At 35.3% G+C, this 21,939-nt stretch overlaps 2 protein-coding genes across 3 annotated transcripts in view; both read left to right on the top strand.

Moving 5' to 3' along the window:
- LOC105867203 (membrane-spanning 4-domains subfamily A member 12) overlaps window positions 1-4,385 on the top strand; it is a 24,817-nt gene extending 20,432 nt beyond the window's left edge. The window contains exon 6 of the mRNA XM_076001359.1: window positions 4,167-4,385. Coding sequence (XP_075857474.1) covers window positions 4,167-4,385 — 219 coding nt within the window. The remainder of the gene's footprint in view (window positions 1-4,166) is intronic.
- Window positions 4,200-21,939, top strand: MS4A13 (membrane spanning 4-domains A13). 2 transcript variants are annotated; one of them, XM_012757019.2, is made up of 7 exons: window positions 4,200-4,337; window positions 6,914-7,029; window positions 9,436-9,576; window positions 13,363-13,419; window positions 14,417-14,536; window positions 15,837-15,932; window positions 21,754-21,939. In XM_012757019.2, exons 2-7 carry the CDS (start codon window positions 6,979-6,981, stop codon window positions 21,811-21,813), a joined length of 525 nt encoding a protein of 174 aa, XP_012612473.1. In that variant the 5' UTR covers window positions 4,200-4,337; window positions 6,914-6,978; the 3' UTR covers window positions 21,814-21,939. The 2 variants fall into 2 exon arrangements, with proteins under 2 accessions (XP_012612473.1, XP_012612472.1); XM_012757018.3 differs by having other exon boundaries at window positions 4,200-4,443.

The following is a 21,939-nucleotide window of genomic DNA, read 5'->3' as shown; positions in this document are numbered from 1 at the left end:
TAGGCTTTACAAAATTTTTCATTTCGGGTAATATAAAATGGAATGGAGTGGGAATTATCTAAATGCCAATGCACACATGTTTCATGCACAAGTAATTAATGATGGATTTGAGTACAAAGACTTTGCCTAAGAAATATTGACTTAAAGCTACACACGTGCACACAAACACACACATGCACACAAAACCCAAGTGTATCGTATACTTAATCTCTTCCCTCCTCAGAAGAACACAGGTAAGTATTAGATCTCTAGGGTTCTACATTGTCTCCTAATTCTAAATTCTGAGGCTTTAGAGAAGGTCAGTAATTCATCATGAAATGTATGGGTTCAAGAGTTAGTTATCTCTCCAGAATCCATCAGTGTATCTTAGGTATACACATATCATTGATTCATTCCTGTCCAACACAACATTTCTGAAAGCTCTCTTTCCCAGAACAAGTTTGCATTTGTTATACACCTTTAACAATCAATCAATCAATCATAATTGTCCCCTTTTCCCATGGAGTAGATGCTGAATGACCAGGAATAGGGTGCAGAGGGTCCCTAGACATCTACATAGAGAAGTGATCAAGGAAAAGATCCTGTGGAAATTTTGAGTTTGGGTATCTGAAGTTGAAGCTGACAGACTGGGAAATGGAGTCCAGGTGTCTGACTGGCCTCAATGACCAGGTCTGATGCCTCTGGAGAAAAGGGTGTGGTCCTCATTTGTGCATTTGTGCTCCATAAGGAAGAGTGAAGAAAGTGCCAAGCTATTCGAATACCTCCAAAGCTCTGGAGCTTGGGGGGCGCTGGGAAAAGCACCTGGGGCAAGGCAGCCTTGCTCTGGAGAAGCCGCAGCACAGCCTGAGAAGAGTATGAAAGAGATGCAAAGCAGCTGCCCACCGCCCTACAGCAAAAGCTCAGCAGAGGCCTGCTGCAGAACACATGTGAAAATTCTGGGGAAGCCCAAGAAATACTTGGTTTTGGGGAGATGGTTGCAGAGAACTGAGGTCATTCTTTAGCAAATACGAATGCAAAACAGGCAAATCTAGCCATACAGCTAATGTGTCCTGCCCATTCCCACAGCTTGGAGAGGACTTGTGTGTGCGTATATATGTGTGTGTGTGTGTGTGTGTGTGTGTGTGTGTGTGTGTGTATCAGTGATTTTTAAAAACTGGCTGAATTTTGTCCTTCTGCCTTCATTTTGCATTTAAAACAAAGTCATCCTCTCTCTGGGCTATTTTTCTCTAAGGTAGTTTATAACATTTAACTGTTTGCTCTTCTTTCCTAACTCTCCTCATCTCCACTCCTCAGTTACCTAGCTTCACTCTTAAAAACCAGTAGCTGTTTACTCAATTCTATCAGCTCAGCAGTGCTCAAGGAGTGTCATTCAATCTTTTTCACCACACATGCTCCCAAGGGGTCTCTACCCAGTTTAAACCTTATTCACAATTTGACTTTATATTTCACAACTCTTCCAACTCTCCCAAGTATTTAGTAACACTTGTGAATATAGTATGGACTTTTTGACCAACGCCACTTGAAACAACGCTACAATGCCTAGTTAAAGACCCTAATTTTACAGGTGAGAAATGAAGTCAAAGAGTAGTACAGTGGAGTACACACAGCCAGAACTGGAGCTGGGAACCATCCCTAGACCTTGTGATTTCTTTAACAGTGTTCTTTACGCAATTCCAGGACAGTCACAAAGCAGAGCCCTTCCAGAAGGAGACTTAGAGAATAAAAATGAGGGGACAGGGTACAGATTCTGGAACTAGATTTACATTACTGGAGTCAGAATCTCAACTCTAATATTCATAAGCTATGTGACCATGGACAAGACCCTTAATTTCCTTAAGCCTCCATATTCTCATCTGTTAAAATGAAAATAACAATCATAGCAATGTTGTGAATTTTAAATAAAATAAGCAATGTAAGACACTGAACATACCACCTTGGTATAGTAAACGCAAAAAAAAAAAAAGAAATAATTTTAAACTATTAATCAGCATTTTATTAAAGAATAATATTTAAGTGATATGGTAACTATATGAGAACTGAAATCTGCATATGTATATTTGCATACATCTATGTGTATACATATATGCATATAGATTATACTTTTTATATATATATATACATATTGCATTTCTACAATGAACTCCATTGCTTAGCTTCCACAGTCCACATAGATTTATTTTTATTTTTATTATTAGAACACCCTGGTGTTCTAATTGTTTTCTCCTGTGTAAAAGGAAACTCCTTATAGCAATTTGGAAAAGTTATTTTATCAGGGCTTACAGACAACAAGGTCTCTGGGAGAAAAGAATGCTATTAGTACTGAAATCATGTAATTTAAAACACAATTCCAATGGTTTTAACAACATTATATGAGGCACATTGGTTCCAGCACATTTTCTCTTAACATCTTTTGTACCCTGGGAACCAATTCAAGGGAAATTAACAACATGGAGAAATATTTAAGATGACAAAGATTAAAAAGTAAGTCCTGTTGGATGTCAAACCATGATTGGTTGGTTGCCTTTTCATTGTTAGAAGCTACAGAATTTTTAACAACCAAAGAAAAAAATTAAAATGAAGTGAATTCTGAATTTCCAGATAGGTTGTAGACATCAGAGAAAAATCAATGTTGATTTACTGATCAGTGATATTATCAGAGGAATTAAGAATTGCCAAGGATCTGTGCCTGTCTCATATTTTGGCTAACTCTTCTATTCTTGCCTATGTTTATACTGTATTCAGAATCTGGTCCCTGTTCAAGAAAATGTCAAATCCAAGATAATTTCCAGAGACGGTTAACTATACCTTAAATGAAAAGATAAATCGCTTCCTTCACAATCAACTGGTCTTGGCAGCAAGTTACAATAAGGGTCCATCTCATCACAACTGGCTCTTTCTACTTTGATTCTCCTAAATTTATAACCTTGAGGTTGAAAACACACTGAAGTGAGTTTCTCTTTCTATAGCACATAGAATGCTTAATGTCAAAGCCCTCTCTGCTAATAAGGTAAGTAAATCAAAAAGAATACTAATGTTAGAAAATGAAGTGCTACATTTTCATTTACAAGAATAAAACTAATACCCTCAATGATATACTGACGAATACAAAATGTAAAGACTTTAAAAGAACCTGGGCATCTGTTTTCTTTTATTTGAGGGGACTTTGGTGTCCCAATGTAAGGAAGTTAGCTGTGATGCTAAAAATAAAGTTGCTCAGTTTGTAGTTGATTTTTCAGGCTCTAAAAAAAAAATCATAGAAGCTATTGGTGGCTTTAATACACACTCATAATTTGGCTTTTGCAAATAAAGGTGATGGAGGCACTATAAAATTTTCCTTATTTTTTAAAGGAAAATCAGTTTTGTGTTTTCAATGTTTTACTCACTGGCTAACATTCACTAAATATTTACAGAATTTTAACCTTTCCACATGGCAATTTAAATTTTACAGGAATAAATGAGTATTCATGACATTCAGTAACTGCTCTCCATACTTTAACACCTCAATAAGGCCTGATAGTTGCACTAACAGGATGGTCTATACTCGTCAGTTAAAGATCACATTGTTTACTTGAGGTTTTTTTTTTCCCCACTTCCTCAACCTCATTCTCAGATATGATTCTAGCTGCTACCTTTACTTCTTTACACACCTCTTCGTAAACATTGTTTGAACTACTGTCTACATCAAATAGAAAACTAAGGCCATGTATAACTTGAAAGGTAAACTTATCTCAGCAAATGTATCTAAAAGTCATCCTGGCGCCTTGCTAAATATTACTCTTCATTAATTTCCTTCTTTTGTTACTTACGTTTAAAGGGGGGAAAAAGTGAGCCACTGACTCAGCTATTTGCCTTTTTCAAATATTCAGACAGGCCGGGCACGGTGGCTCACGCCTGTAATCCCAGCACTCTGGGAGGCCAAGGAGGCGGGTGGATTGCTCAAGGTCAGGAGTTCGAAATCAAATATTCAGACCATCTAAACTGCACGTGTGGCCCAAATTTTTCTTTGTGGTCCGAAAAGGAGAAGTACTGACTTTTCATCAGTGATCCTAGTCACCCTGCAGTGGGCGTGTGTATAAGAAACGCACCTACAAGAAAATCTCAGAAACTAGATGTAGAAAAGCCATGTCTAGAGACAACGAAAAGGACTCCAATCACGTGACCGGCAGAGCCCTACTGAGTCTGCGCAGTATGCTCTCCCGCAGCCCCGCCCTGAGCGAGCGCGCAGGCGCACAGGAAGACGCGGCTGCCGTTGGACACCATCACCGCCCCCGGAGCCTGAGGGCCGGTGGGGCACTAGAGTCCTGGCTTCCTCTGTGATGGTGGCTCAGCAGGATCAGGTGATCGGGCGTGAAGATCTAAGCTGGGGGGACCCCCGCTTTGCCTAAGCCTGGACCTGAGAGAGCAGAACTTAATCCTTGGGACCCTGAACAAGTATAATGCAGGGTAATGATGTTGTTTTGCTTAAGTGATTTCTTCAAAAGCCATAAAGGGGCGTGGAGGCTGAATATGGTGTCCCTCCCCCCGCCCGCCCTGCTCTTTCCCTTCTCCCTCCCTTGGCAGGGTCTGGGTCTCACCCACCCATCCTCCCATTCTTGATTGCATCGAATGTCTCTCTGCCCCAGCACAGGATTGACCCTGGACGTACAGAAATGAATTCCTTGACTTCTGGGAACTAACATTGGCTTTAGAGCCAGTCCTGAAAATCAAAGTTAGAATACATTGTGATAAGAATTATGCACAGGATGTTAGGAGAACAAGGAGTGGGGACTCCACCAGTCTGGTGAGTCATGGCATGGGTCCCCAAACCGAAGAGTGGCCAGGATGAAGTTGAGAACAAGCTCATGGAGCAGTTCAGAAAAGGCCTTATATATCCTACTAAAGAATTTGGACTTTACTCTGAAGACAGTGAGGGGGTTGCATCCCTGCTGAAAATGCTAAAGATAGAAAAGTGGTTTCTAGACGTGAGTTTTCTGTGACTGTTGGAGAATTTCTGTGTAAAGTTTAGGGAGTAACAATGGGTTTGGGAATAAGAGCTAGGGGACTCGTCCAGCAGCTGCTTTGGGATTAGTGATGGGATCGCCTCAGAAAATAAAAACAACAATAACAAAAAAGAAAAAAAAAACAAATAAATGATTACTTCTGTTTACTGATTGATTTTTACAAAAAGCAGCATGCCAAATATAGGATATTTTTTTAAAAGAATATGTTGGAGTATTTCTTTGCTTCTTCTATAAATTAAGCTGAGGATTTTAAACACACCCTCCCTTTCTCTTTCTGATTAGTATTTTTTATGAGTACTTCACTTGGGGTGGTTTTGGTGGGCCTAATAGTGATTATAGTTATGCTAAATATTCTACTCCTCAAGTCACTTCATGATAACTACAAATGTGAAAAGAATTTTTCTACACAGTTGTCCCTTCATATCTGTTGGGAATTGGTTTCAGAAACCCCATGGATACCAAGATCCAAGGATACTTAAGTCCCTGATATAAAATGGCATAAGATATGCACATAATCTACACACATCCTCCCATATACTTAAATCATCTCTAGATTACTTATAATACTTAACACAATGTACATGCTATGTAAATAGTTTTTTATTGTTTATTTAATTAGTATTTTTGCCATATTGTGTGTGCATTTTTTTAATATTTTCAGTCTGCAATTGGTTGAATTCCTGGAAACAGAAAGCAGACAGTATCCACAAAAGGGCTTCTTTTTATTTTCCTGTTTTGTGAAAAGTAAAAAATAATAGCAATCTATGTATGCCTTTTCCTCATTACTCTATATGAATTTTATAATTGTATGGCTTTTTATTGAATTATAACAGAGTGATTGATCTTGGTTTTCTACAGTTCTAAATGCCTTCTCTGTTATTTCTGAAATATGGTGTTTGAATGAGCAAAGCTTACATTAGTTACTAACATTGTCTCTCTTTTTTCTATCACTAACTCTTGTATTTTTTCTAGCTTTTTTCTGTTTATATGCTCTATGGTATTAAGAGACATCGATAAAATAAATTTTAGAAACCAAAGACTCATTAAAATAATCAAATCATGAGATTTCAAGGGTGCAGGGAATGAAAGGTTATTTAGTCAAACTCCCTCCTTTCTGAAAAGATCAAACCTCAGATTTTAAGATCATCAGTCAGGTGGCCTGACTCATGTCATTGACATACTAGCAGATGTAGAATTTCAGATCTACAAAGAGGTACGGTTCACAAGGGGATATAATTATTAGCCAGGTTTTTATCTTAAAATAAATATGAAGATAATCTAAACACCAAGGAGAAATGAGATATTTTGGATCTGGAGAATAGTATATTTGATTAAATCAAAAGGGGAAAAAAAAAAAAAAAAAGAAAAGAAAAACAAAAGGTGAGAGGTGCCATTAGGATTTCACAAGCAACTTTGATAAGTTGTCTAAGAAAAGGTTCTTTTCATATAGAAAGAAGTAGATAGCAGATATGTGTCAGAACAAAAACCTCACAAGCCCACATTTTTGGTGAATTTAAGTACAGGAATTTGGTTTTGAAAATGGAAATATGGCATTATGAATTGCATTGAATTGATTATGAATTGCATATAAATTGTTGAAAGCTTTACTGAAAATTCTCTAATACTATTCCCCAGGTGTTCTTTATACTTTATCATCTAGAGAAACTGTTCACTTCAGAGATGGTATCTGTAACATGCCAATCATTTTTTAGTCATAGTGAGAGGCTTTTCAGTTAGGCTGTTATTCACAACAGGTGAATGGAAACTGATGCCTCTAAGAATTAAGGCATAGAAAGAAGAAAGCTATTGCTTCTGATTGTGGGAAAGTTGTTGCCAAACATTAAGGAAAGAATCAAATTTATGTATTTTCTTCTGAGAAAAATCATGTATATGTGTTTTATATTGTTTTATAGAAGTTTGCTAATTAAGATAACACCGAAGGTTAAAGACAAAATCATCCAGAGGAAATGCCAGTAGTATGGCATGTGGGAATGCAAGAATCTCTACGGCAGATTCTCTTACTATAGGGGTAAGTAAAGTTTCACTTTGATTGACTACATTCAGTATCATGAACTATTCCAGTTTTAAAAAGGGCATTTTGGATTTGCAGAGGGACAAATTTAGTGAAATCAAAAGGGTAAAAGTTTATTTTGTTTTAATATTGTTGGCATCTACAAATTTTGACTCATCTCATGTTCCACCATAAACAAATAGGTGCTCAGATTTAAGTGTACTAAACCAACATACACACGGTAATAGAGAAATCCAAATAAGGAATAAGGAAAAAAAGAGTGTGTGTTGTTTTAACTTTGAGAGAGATCTATTGCTGATTTAATTACTATACTGATGTCTGTGTAGTGGGATGATTATAAATTTGTCTCTTCCTATAAACATGTAAGGTTACAGTTTATCTAGCTCTCTAAATAAACACCAAGGAAATATGAGGACCACGCTTTTTCATGTCTAAAGAGGAGAAAACTTTTCTACTCATGTGAACTTTTCCTCTGAGTTTGGATGCTGTGTAGATTAAATGTCTAAGTCTTCTAACTCACTGTTCAGCAGAGGTTTTTAAAGCGTTTCAAGTCACAGACCACTTTGGCATAGAATGAAGACTCTGAATCTTCTCCCCAAAATTATGTATATTCATAATCCTTTACACTCCATTTTTTAGGGGAGAGGAGGAGCCTGATTTCCTGGAACTCATTCATTGGTTCTAGATTAAGAACAATTTTTTTTTTATTTAGTTTTTTTTTTGAGACAGAGTCTCACTTTTGTTGCCCAGGCTAGAGTGAGTGCCGTGGCGTCAGCCTAGCTCACAGCAACCTCAAACTCCTGGGCTCAAGCAATCCTCCTGCCTCAGCCTCCCAAGTAGCTGGGACTACAGGCATGCGCCACCATGCCCGGCTAATTTTTTGTATATATATTTTTAGTTGGTCAATTAATTTCTTTCTATTTTTAGTAGAGATGGGGTCTCGCTCAGGATGGTTTCGAACTCCCAACCTCGAGCAATCCGCCCGCCTCGGCCTCCCAGAGTGCTAGGATTACAGGCGTGAGCCACCGCGCCCAGCCAAGAACAATTTTTAAATAAGAAACCCCATCTTGTCCTTCTCCATACACAGTTTTTTTACAAGTTTTGGCTACTTGAATATTTTATAGTTTTATATAGAACAATAGCCAGTGATATAAAAGGAGATACTATTTTTCAAGCCCACTCACTCCTTTTCACAATTTGGATAGTCACATGGAATTACTATTCTTGATACTAATATGCTTATGCAGGAGTTATTTACTGGGTGTCTGTTCTATGCTGAGTACCATATTAGAGGCAGATGATACAACAGTGAGAAAACCAAAGTCTAGTCTCTTGAGGATTTTGTAGTTTAATGTGGATATTTCTCCCAATCAAATTCTAAAAACCTCTGGAAATAATAACCACTCCTGCAAATTTGATGCAGGGAAAACCTCAAATTCTAAATCTATAAAAATTCATAAGATTATTACCTAAAACGAGGTCTTTCTTAAAAATCTTCTCTAAAGTGTATTTTTAAAATTAGCCAATTGCATTTATATGTTTCATAGACCGCTTGCCTTATTTACAAAGAGCTGAAACCCTTAAAGCATTAAATAGCTTCCTATTAAAGTTTATATGAAGATAAAAATAATGTATCCTCTGTCATTTTTAAAGTAATTAAAAATGTGACCCAGTATATGAAATTTCAATTCACATATAAATTCAGAAATAAATTTACTGGGGTATAGTTACTGGGATTATCATTATCTTCTTACAAATTAAGGTTGAGCAATAATTCCCCTCAATTCTAACTAATCCCTTATCCAGTGAGAAGACCTAGTGCTAACAAGTCCACCTTGGCTATCCTTTCTTTCACTGTATTGGGTTGTACCTCACTCCAGATTACTTGTGAAAAAAATCTATACCAGGTAGTCCTTGAAGGAAAAGATAAACCCATATAAGATTTAAAAAGTGATTCATCCTTTATAAATTACTAATGTACAAGAAAATGTTGGATATATGGTTTCCTGGATCGAAGTAGATTAGTAACTACATTTTTTTCTCTCAAGTACCCTCAGTATTCTCCTCTCATGCCATTACTTGATGTATGAAGAGGATAGCCAGTGGTAGAATCAGACTGCGAACTTTCTTTCTCCACAGTTCTTTGTGGGAGCATTGGCCAGAACTACTATTATTGAAAAATCTGTTGCTCCAAGTATGACTGGTTCCTATTTGGTAAACCTCAGTCTTTCCTGGTTTGAGCATTCTTTCTGGACTAACCAACTCAGGCAATACTTTATTAAGTACATTGCTATTTTTCTTTCATCTTTTGTAAAGGTTTTAAATGTTTCTTATAGTTAACTCTTGCTGGAATTGTGTTTTAAATTACATGATTTCAGTACTAACAGCATTCTTTTCTCCCAGGTTATCCAGGTTATGATTGGCATCTTTGAACTTCTCATGTGGTACCTCCTATTGGTTTTGTATATGGGACAAGTTAAAGGAGTCTTTGGAACATACGAACCTATAACTTACAAAACAGGATGTGCTTTATGGGGAATTTTTGTGAGTAAAATGCATATTGATTTAACCATTTAATAAGTAATATTCATGCCAATTGTGGAAAGTAGGAAACAGTTTATAAACAAGGTTTTCAGGAGAATTATGTAACTAAATCCTATGTTGGTAATTTATTCAAAGTCAAATTCTTTTTTTCAACAAATAAGTATTGTGTACCTTTAATTTACAAGTGCTATTCCAAAATGTAATGGACACAGGAATAAGTACACAATGACATCCATAGGGTAGATTGTCCCTAGGTATGTGAAAGACAAAGAATCTTAACTATAATATCCATTAGCATGATTAACCTTCATATTTACAGTCTTCACTTTAGCCTCCTTGCACAATGAGTCAATACTTATTTTCTAAATTTATTATTACTGGGACTCTTCTGTGGTTTCTAGACAGCCATTAGATAGGCAGAAAACCTGGGGAGTGTGGCACCCTAGAAGCCAAGTGAAGAAATTGTTTTCAAAAAATGGGGAAAGATCAACAGTATTATCGTTTGTTGTTTTGTCAAATAGGAGGAGGGCTAAGAATTGACCATTGGACTTAGCAGTATCAAGGCCAATAGTAAACTTAAGTATCTTCAGTAGAATGGTGAGGCAAAAGCCTGCTTGGAGTTGGTTTAAGAAATACTAGGAAGAGAGGAGTTAGAGACAGCAAATACAGACATCTCCTTTACGCACTTTTCTGTAATGTGGTATAGAGAAATGAGGTGATAGCCAGGGAAGTTTGGGATAGAAGAGGGTTGGTTTGTTTGTTTCTGTGAGTTAGAATGAATAGTATCATATCTTTGTTTAAAGGACTGAACCAGAAGAAAAAAAATTGATGATATGATATAAATAGGGGTAGGATATTGGAATCAAGGATTTCAGTAGGCAAGAAATGATGAATTTTAGTACACAAATAACTAGGAGAATGACAGGTCATCTCTATCTGTGGTTCTCAACTAAAGGTGATTTTGCCCCTCGAAGAACATTTCATAATGTCTGGAGATATTTTGGGATTTCACAGCTGATGGTGTGCGACTAGTGGGCAGAGGCTAAGGATGCCGCTAAATAGCCTAAAATGCATAGGACAACCCCTCTCAAGAAAAGATTATCCAGCCTGATTATAAATTGTGTTAAGGCAGGATAATGGGAGAGAAATGCAGAGTAAGGGAGAGAAAAGGCAGGTTTTAAAATGATGGGAGATTGTGGAAGTTTTGTTCCAATAGCTTCAAATATCTCAGTTAATTGGCCAGATCCTAAGGTGAAAGTGAAGATGGGCAAGTAGATTGGTAGTTTGAGGAGAGAGAGGAGGATATCAAATAGTCACCTAGGAAAAATGTGAAAGTGCATGGATTATGGAAAAGTCGTTTGATTTTTCATGCAGCATTTAAGGACTCGAGGTTTAGGAACATAATTATAGTAATATAATGAAAGGGATCGTGTTTCTTTCCCAGACCACGTTCAGCTGCATGGGTGCAGGCATGCAGTAGGATGAAAATGACACCTAGTCAAGATTTTCATTTAACCATGTAACTATAATAAAACAAGAAAGGTACAAAGGAGTTGAGAAGTGGATATAAGGGAATATTCATAATAGTTAACCATGCAATTTAAGTTGATACCAGAGAGAAGAATTTAACAGGGAGGTGAGGATGCCAGATTATAGATCTATAAGGTTGGCTCAAAAGATTGTTAGAGTTTTAATACTCGAGAGCACAAGCTAGAAAGATAGCAGGTGATGGTCAGGGTGGGATACTTGAAATTGAGATTTAAAATGAATAACAAGAACAAGAGAATGAATATGGGAGTGAGTAACTAAGATAGGTCGAGCCCAGGGTATTAGAAGGATCATACATATATATATTATTGAAATCACCAAGTATTAAGTGGTGTTGGAGAGGGAGTCAAAGAGACAAGAATTAAAATCATCTGGAAAGAAAAATGGCCAGGGGGTCAATAGATGACTTCAAACACGAAGGATAGTGTGTGATTGAACCTGATGGCATTTGATCCAAAGCTAGAGGAGAAAGAATAGTTGGAAGTAGCAATAAGGAGCAAGGAAACCACTTAACCCATGCTTAGAACAGATGGAATGAGGGCTATAGGAGACAAGATTGCTGCCACTTGAGGCAGGCAAGTGATCAGTAGAGGAAATAATGATCTCTAAGTGATCCTCTGACTTTATACATACACAGTCTCATAAGTGTCAAAGGATTACCTTGGGGAAAAAATAGGGGAAAAAGAGCAAATTTTCATATAAAATCCAAATAAATGATGCATGGTTCATAAATGACACATAGCTCATAAATGATGCACCAGCTAGCTCATAAGTGATAAATGATAAATTATGCACTGGCTTATAAATGTCAAAGCATTGCCTTGGAAAATTAAGGGAAAGATAGTGAATTTTCAGACAAAATCTAGACAACTGATGCATGTCTCTTAGTGTTTAACAATTCATGTTATAAAAAATAACACATTTAACTCCTAGGATAAATTATCCAAAATTTCAGTTAAATGTAATCCAATACAAAACTTCTCATTTAGGCATAAACCTTGAAAGATATTTTATGAAGCATATGGTAATCTAGTTAGAAATAATCTAGTTGAAGAGTACTCTAGTTCAGAATTCACAAGATATTTTCACTTTATTTATATTCTGAAGTAGTTCTTTTTTTCTTTAGAGACAAGGTCTTACTCTGTTACCCAGGCTGGAGTGTAGTGGCCCAATCATAGATCACTGCAACCTTGAACTCCTGGGCTCAGGCCATCCTCTTGCTTTTAGCCTCCCGAGTAGCTGGGACTACAGGCCCACACCACCGTAGCTAGCAAATTTTTGTGTTTTGTAGAGATGGGGGTCTCACTATGTTACTCAGGCTCCTATAGAACTCCTGGCCTCAAGTGATCCTCCTGCCTCGGCCTCCCAAAGTGCTGGGATTACAGGCGTGAGCCAGTGCAACCTGGCCTATATTCTGAGATAGTTCTTACCTTCACACACAACTCCTTAGCAATCTCAGCTTTTGTTATGGAATGAAGTGCTAAATGTATAAATTTAAAGTTATCCTTAGGTTTGGCCTTCCTACATATGGTATGTAGCATGAACACTGTTGTTCCAAAAATTAATGTTTGACTTGGATCTTTGCCAAAACCATTAAAACAGATAAAACAAGGAATATTTCAAGAGAATTGTGCAGCCCACCTTCAGATAATATGGGATAGCTTTACACTTCTTAGAAATAAAGTTCTTTGACAGGAAATAATGGAACCTCTTTTTTTAAAAAACAAAGGCATGAATAGCAACCATTACCTTAATAATTACTATAGTCTCAGCTAAGAGACTGTGTATCTTGTATAATCACAATGTAGACTAGACTCTTGGACCACTTTTTCCATATCTGGATATGTACACAGTAATTATAATGAATAGCATCATTTCATTAGGAAGAATAGGATAAGAATTAATCGAATGAGTTATACATGAGGTAGTTCACATACATATAAGCAAACTTGGTTTCTGGTTCAGGACTACTAAGGCTATCTTTGGCATATACCACAACCTGAATTCTGCCCACTATCCCCTATGTGTTTCTGTCCCAAGTGACCTTAATGTTACCTTTCAGTTGATTACTATATGACAGAAACTTGTCCTGACCACTTCTACTTATATTTTTTTCCTTATATTTTGTTACTTTTAGTATTCTAAAAGTAATTGACTTAGAAGAGGACTGTTAAAAATACATTTTAAGTTGGCAAGCATTATCAATGAGTATTTATAAATATATGTTTTTATATCCAGCCTGTCATAGGAGGAGCCTTGATAGTAAGAGCAGCAAAGCGTCCAACTCGATCCCTGGTAAGTTGAAATGTTTGGGGTAGCTCTATAAAGCACTAGTCACAAAATTAAACATTAGGTTGTAATGAAAAGATAGTGATTGTCTAAACAATGAAGGAATCCTACCTACCTGTAAATACATGAAAGAATTAAGTGAAAATCTAAGAACACATAATTTGATATGGACGAATATGCTATATTCATTAAAATCATGTAAAGGTTTCTAAATTTAAATACAGTTTTTGCTTTATTTGGTGTTCTACCTTTTAACATTGTATAACCTTTATGATTAGAAAAATTTTAATAGGACTTAATGCCTTTATATATAGACATTATATTGCTATAAAACTTCATTCCCTGAACTATCCAGTTTGAGAACAGAATTGTACCTTTTAACAAAGTAGGGGATTTGTCCAGAATAAAGATACATCTATGGTACAGGTGGAAAGATATTGGGAATAAAAACCCTGTAGGATCTTAGAGCTAAAATATATTAGAAATTAAATTGTCTGATCTCATAAGTTTACACATAAAAAAACTTATGTCCAAATATATTGAGAGATTTCCTTAGATAAAGAAAACCCAGAATTAAACTTTATAAACTCCTATTTGGATATAGTTCTACAAGCAGTCATTTTCCCTCTTCTTTCCTTTTTTGTTTCCTTTTATTCAAATCATATCTTATAGGTTTTTTTATTTTTCTCCTTGCAGTGCAATACCTTTTGTTTAAATCATATCTTAGAGGTTCCAATTGACTCATAAAATTGTAAAATACAGTATTTTTGAGCCCACGTGGAAGATTGATGCTTATTGTTGATAATTTTAATGCTTTCTCCAGAATAACTGGGTTTCATGTAAACCAGAATATTTTACATTAATGACAAACACACAAACACTTCCAAAGCTTAAGAAAAACTAGATTAAAATTTTCACTCGATGACTTTCTTCAGCAATACAAACTATTTAACAAAAGTGTTTATTCTGAATATAATAAATTTACTCTATGTCTCCTTTTCAGATTATAAGTGCTATGGCCCTAAACATCTTCTGCATGGTTATCACAATTATTGCCATAATTCTAACAATAATTGAGTTGTCGTCTTTTAACACTGTGTCATATAGGAATTATGGACAAGCGGTAAGTGGCCAATTCTATAGAAACATTTTAATTTCAAAATTATTCTTTTCAATGGTTTTGAAGCCTTAGGAGGTAAGATGTGGCTTTTACTGGTCCTTGCAAAATTCTTTTAGTAATGAGCTCTGAGTGATTGAAAGTTTTAATTCAAAACTAATTCTAAGGTGTGATTTTTTTTAAGTAAATATTAATAGCATGTTTGAATTTTTGACTTGCTAAATTAAAATAAAGCAAGTAAAAAACTTGAAGGCTTCATTGGTGAGGCACAAGGTCACTAATGATTCTTTTAGTACAAGAAAAGTATAATCCTGGACCATATAACCATTCTCAAAATCAACAAAAGAATTCTGCTGTTGACACATTACATAGTTCAAATCGTAGACACCTAGTAATTTCTGTTTTAACATAGAGCTTTTCATACACAGCCTATCTTTGCATCTTATGTGAATTTTGATTTAAATCTGAAAATGCTAAATATATATAAACCTGTCTTGCTTCCATTTAACTGAATATCCAGTCACATTCTTAGTAATAGAAATAATGATATTTCTTCCTAAGAAAGTAGCATTCTCCAGTAAATGTGAATATCTTTACTAATAACACAGTAGATTTATTCAAATTATGTTGGCTTTAAATGCAGAATCACAGGATATTAGCGCTGCAAAGGCTTTAGCAATGCTTGTGAAAATCTCACATTTAAAATAAGGACAGATTGAAGTGGAGCTCCTCCTTGTTTGACCAACAGAAAACAATTAATAATTACAATATTGAATGGAAGAGTGGTTGTAGGTGAGGTACAAACTCCCTGCTCCTTCCCTACACACTTCCTCTCCATACATGCATCAGTGGAAAGAATCCAAGCATGAAGAACAAAAGCCTGGAGGACAATGAGACAATGACAGAAAGTGCCATAATACCTCAAAATAGATTATGTGTAATGAATGATGATTTAAATAAACACAGACCAGGTTTTCCCTATAAATTTTAATGAAATTCTCCAGTTACGCTGGAGATTCAATCAAGAAATCTTCAATTATAATTCTGGGGGCAGAAAATAGGGAGGGAGGACTTAAGTTATTAAGCACATAATTGTTTCAAGTCAATGAATTGGGGAAATGAAAGCTAGGAAAAATAAAGCAGAAGGCAAAGGGGTAGAAATGCCTAGGGAAATCAAATGATGAAAGAGTCAACTATTCTTATTTTCCTTCTTTTCCTTGACTGTCATACTAGGAGCTCCTTCTGTGAACGCATTTCCCTTACTAAAGATAATAATGGAAGATTTCTTGGTGTTTTTTGGTTACAGAAACTTGGGAGGGAAGTTTCACGTCTTTTGCTGACCTTCTACCCCTTGGAATGTGTTATTGCACTTATATATTCGATATTCAGCTGTATGAACTTGGTAAGTGGTTATCTACTCTCTGGTAAAACAAGAGGTGTTGATTTCTAGCAAGCATACTCTATGAGGAGATGAAGTGCACTGATACAATATGTTTGGAACTAATAAAAATGGAATATGTGATAATTCCTTTATTTTTTTACTTTTTTTATTTTATAAATAGAAAACATAAAATTACAAAAGCAATACATGAAACTGTAAATTAAAAGTAAAAAAAAGTTATTATAGAGTAGAAAGTGATTGCTCCTTTAATACAGTCCTCATCATACCCACACATCCAAATCTGCATTAAAAAAGAGCAACACACACATAGTTTTCTTTTTAACTAATTGTGTGATCATATTCACATTGCTTTGTCACTTGCATTTTTTGCAACTATCATAAACATGTTTCCATTATAAAACCCATCTAAATAATGCCTTTTAATAGTTTCATTGTTTTCTTAATATTTAACATTCCCTTATTACTACATATTTCACTTTTTTTCCAGTTTTTTTCTAAATTATAAACAGTGATGCAGTGAACATTCCGATACAAATATTTTTGCATACAAGATAACTATTTCTGTAGGTGGTTGATTCCTGGAAGTGTAATTAAAGGGTCAAGTTTAATAACATCCCAAAATTTTGTAACAATTCACAATATAGCAAATGTTTATGAGAATGATTATTTTCTTATAAGCTTTAAAAACTATATATCTAACAATCATTCTTTCTCAAATATTTATGGAGGGTCTACTATTTGCAAGGCATTATAATAGATACAAAGGATACAATGACTAACAGGACAATGTCCCTACTGTCAGGGAGTTTGCATTTCAGTAGGAAGAAAGACAGTAAACAAATAAATATATAAAATAATGTCAAGAAGTGAAAAATATTATGAAGCAAAATAAAACAGAATAAGAAGATAAGGCAAAGATTATTTTACATAGTTTACATAGTTGCTAAGCAGCAACTAACTGAAATACAGAAGCAACCATGAGACTAAGACTTCCAGAATGGCTGAATTGAGGACATGGCAACTCTCCGTAAAAAGAAATTATAAAACTAAACAAAATTGTCAATAAACAGCCTGTTAACAATTCAGAAAGTTTACCAAAGCTTACAACAAAGTGAGAATTGTTTATTTAAGAAAACTGGATCTTAGTAAGAACAGTGGATATCTATGCCATGTTAACTTGGGGCTGCTCCCATTCCTACTACCCAGGTTCCATTATGCATAACTTTACTGTCATGGGTCAGATTGTGAGGACAGGCAGCCTTATTGCTTGAGAGGGCTAATTTGATTTGGAACAGAGCACAGTAAGTTCCATGACCAGGAATATTATTAAAACAATAGTGTTCTAGGTGACAAACAAATAGATAAAGCCACTGTCACACCTAGCCTAACTAAGATCACAATATTTGTTGGGGCAAGAAATTGACTGGCAACCTACCAGAAAGTCAACAGAGAAATTCAGATAGCAAGACAGCCACAGTGGGCCTTGATAATATCCTACTTATCCCTTTGGGTATGGAAGAATATAAATATATGCAAAGCTACACACATGTTAAGGAGACTGGAAAAGGCCCTAGTGAGCTACTCATCCCTGGCTGTACAAGAGGCCTTGACAAACTGAAGTAAAAGCTGGGGCAGACTTATAAATGGCCTAAACTTTCAATACATTGCTTAAGCTACACTGATTTATTGGGAAAGGGTAGAAATCTTGCTGACTGAAAATGTATACTTTGCTAGAGTTGCCATAAGAAAGTACCACAAACCATGTGGCTTAAACAACAGATTTATTTTCTCACAATCCTGGAGGCTAGAAGTCCAAGTTCAAGATGTATAAAAGGTTAGTTTCTTCTGAGGCCTCTCTTCTTGGCTTTCAAATGACTGTCTTCTCCTTGTGTCTTCACATGGTCTTTCTTCATTATGTATCTATGTCCTAAGCTCTTATAAGGACACCAGTCATTAGATTAGGGACTATCCTAATGACCTCATTATAATTTCATTACAACTTTAAAAACCCTATCTTCAAATATAATCACATTCTGAGATACTAGGGATTAAGATTTTAACAAAGAGTTTTGTGGGACATACCATGTTTCCCCAAAAATAAGACCTACCCATAAAATAAGCCCTAGCAGGATTTCTAAGCATTTGTGCAATAGAAGCCCTACCCCCAAAATAAGACCTAGTAATGGGCGTGGCTGTGCAGCGTATCTGCACAACCCATGCATTTTGTTGCGGAGCGGTAAAGAAGATGTCAAACCCTTCTCAACTGCCCCATTGTGACAACTACTGTCCCAGAGGTAACCAGAAAGGTGCGGGCAGCCCCACCAACAAGGTCACCTCCCCCTGTCAGGTTTGGCCATCCTGTGTGTGCTGCAAGCTGAGGCTTTCAGGGGACAGTCTCCTCAGTGAAGTGACGAGCCAGATGCTCTGCTTTAGGTATTGTGTGTCCCCAGGGGGAAGAAGGAAAGCTGTGGCTGTCATTTTACTCAGCACTGTGGGCCTCTCTCACCCTCCACAAACACCAGGGGATAGGAGAAAAGCTTCTGCAAAAAGTCTCCTACAGATCATTTCTGCTCCACTGTGCAGATTGGACCCAATGCTCACTGGATCTCTGATAAATAAGCCAGCCCTGCTCATTCAATGAGAGCTCTATTGCTCGACATGAGAGATTGAGGCCAATGGTTCTAAAGGAAATAGAGCCGCAAGAAATTCAGGATGGAATTCAGGGTTTGGAGAGTTATGATGATATTCCAGAAGAAGACAACTTAACTATATTTGAATAATTGTAGATTGTTGTACCATACTTTAAAAAAATAACACATCCCCTGAAAATAAGCCCTAGGATGTCTTCTTGAGGAAAAACAAATATAAGACCCTGTCTTATTTTCAGGGAAACACAGTAGTTTAGATGATAAGACGTTTAGGCACAACCTCTAACTAATCATTGGCTGACCACTTATGCTGAGCCAGTGGAAAACCCCAGGAAATCAGTCTTAAAAATAAATGCAATAATTTAAAAAATGAAAAAATGAGTAGACATATCAGAAACTACAAACTGCAAGGGAAACAGACTCCACATAACTAGCACAAGCAAGTCACTAAAAAGACAGCAATAACCACTACTCCTGAGAGATGAGACGGTCAGAATCTAAAGTTGCTACTCCAAATCACCTAAAATGTCCACAGTATTCAGCAACAAACATATCCAAAGAACAGAAAATAGTGACCCATACAATTGAAAAAGAGCACTAAATGGATAAATCCGAGTATTTTTGGGGAGGGGAGGACAAATGTTGGACTTAACAAAGAAAGACTTCAGAAAACTAAAGGAAATATATTTGAAGAATTAAAGTATGACAATAATGACATCAAATAAGAATATCAATAAAAGAGATGGAAATTATAAAAAACCAAATGGAAATTCTAGAGTTGAACAAGACAGTAACCAAAATGAAAAATTAACTAGAGGGGCTCAAGAGCAGATTTGAGCTGACAAAAGAAGAAAGATCAGCAAACATGAAGACAACAAAAATATTATTTAGCGCAAAGAATAAGGGGGAAAAAAAGAGAAAAAAATAGGACGGACAGGATACTGGCCAAAACTTTTCCTAATCTAATAGAAAATACTATTTAAAATATCCAAGAAGCTCAATCTTTAAATGGGTTAAACAGAAGAGACCCACTTCTAGACACCTCAGCATCAAACTTATAAAAAAGAGAAAATCTCTAAAGCAGCAAGAAAAAAATCACTCTTCATGTACAAAGGAGCCACGCACAATAAGATCCACAGCTGGCTCTCATCCAAAACAATGGAGGCCAGGAGGCAATGGGATAGCACATTAAAGTGCTGGGGAGAAAACAGTCAATCAGGAATTCTATATCCTTTAAAAAGCTACCCTTCAAAAATGAAGGTGAAATAGAGACATACACAGATGAGCCAAGACAGAGAATGTGTTGCTAGCAGAAATACTTTACAAGAAATGCAAAAGCAAGTTCTTTAGACTGAAAGGAAGTGATAGCATATGAAATTCAAATGCACATGAATAAATAATATGATAAAAGTAATTATGTAGGTGATCATAAAAATCAGTATAAATACATCTTTTGTGTTTTCTTAAATGATTTAAAAGATAATTACATAAATTGCATTTGGCTAATCCAGGGTAATCTCCTTAATTTAAGGTCATTTCATTAGTAACATTAATTCCATCTGTCAGAACTACTCAACTCCACCTTTTAGCATGAACATCCATAGACAATACATAAATTAATGGATATGGCTGTGTTCTCATAAAACTTTATTTACAAAAACAGGCAGTGATAATATGCCAAAATAAAAAAAAATAATTAAAACTTTAAAAAAAAAAATAATATGCCAAAATAAAAAAAAATAATTAAAACTTTAAAAAAAAAAAAAAAAAAAAAAAAAACAGGCAGTGAGCCAGATTTGGTTCATGTGTCATAGTTTGCTAACCTCTGCTCTATAGGTAAATATTTTCCCCTAAATTTTAAAAGAAAATTATAAAAATAATTGTAACACCATATTGTTATATAACATATATAGATGTATATATGTGTGTGTGTGTATATATATATATATATACATATGTATGTATGACAATAATATATAAAGAAAGAAGAAGAGAATAGAGTTATATGGGAATAAAGTTGCTGTATTTTCCTAGAATTAAATTTGTATTCATCTGAAGTAGATTGTGATAAATTAAGATGCATTTTTCATGACTAAGAAAACTAAAAAAATGATAGCTAAAAAATCAACAATGGAATTAAAGTAACATATGTAAAGTATATTTTTAAAAAACAGATAAAGGAAGAACATAAAACACATAGGACATATAGAAAACACATAAAATGTCAGATATAAATTCATTAATTTCCATATAATAACATTAAGATTAATTAAAACTATGAGATCTTTTTAAATGCATATTAGAATGATGAAATTTCAAAATACTGACAATTTCAAGTGGTAGTAAAGACTGTAAATAATAAAATCTCTCCTGGTTGCAATATAAATTACTGTAACTTTAAAACCTTGGGTATTATCTACTAAATATTAAGATGTGCATATCCTATGATCAGTAATTTAAGTCCCTGGTATAAACTCAACATAAATGTTTGCACATATATACCAACATAAACTTCCAAAAATACATATAGCAGTATTATTCATAAGAGCTCCAAAGTGGAAAGAACACTGATGGGTGAGTAGTGAATAATTTGAAGTATATTATTCTTAATAAAATTCTACATAGCAATTAAAATTAACTATACCTACACTTAATAACATAGATGAACCTTACACATATTATGTAAACTACAAAAAGGGAGACTCAAAAGAATGCATACTTTTTTATACCATTCATAAGAAGTTGGAAACCAGGCAAAACTAAAGCTAAATTATATTGTTTAGGAATGTAAGCTTAGTTGATAAAACTAGACAGAAAAGATAGAATTGATTGCCTAAAAGTCAAAATGACAGTTGCCTTGGAGGGAAGGAACAGCTAAGAGTTGGGAAATGTCATAAGAGGGTAGGGTGACTTTTGGGGTGCTGGCATTTTTTTTATTTTTGAAGAAGATCTTGAATATTTATATTACAAAAGTATGGAAGTATACCAAAAATTACAAGTGATCCAGTAGGAATTAAGAAAGTAGATTGAAGAGGGAATGGGAGAGAAATAGGGCAAATGGCACTTTAAGATTTTACTCTATAAACATCAGTATTGTTTATATTTTAAAAGAGTTATCCATTACTTGTATAATTTTAAGAAACATGATTTGTAAGAGGTTAATTTTTTTCCAGGGTCAAAGACGTGAAGATACTGTTACATCTGTTGCTGATGAAGTTATGAGCAATTATTAGAACCTTAGAAATGTGAGAATTTTGCTGGTGCCAATGCCTGATATGGGGCCTAATAATATCTCTGTGTAACAAAGTTGCTCCAAAGCCCACAGATTTTGTGCAAAATAAAATACAAAACAAATTGGA

This window comes from Microcebus murinus, chromosome 4, assembly GCF_040939455.1.
Source record: "Microcebus murinus isolate Inina chromosome 4, M.murinus_Inina_mat1.0, whole genome shotgun sequence".
NCBI classification, from domain to species: domain Eukaryota; kingdom Metazoa; phylum Chordata; class Mammalia; order Primates; family Cheirogaleidae; genus Microcebus; species Microcebus murinus.
This window is presented reverse-complemented; position numbering and strand designations above follow the sequence as displayed.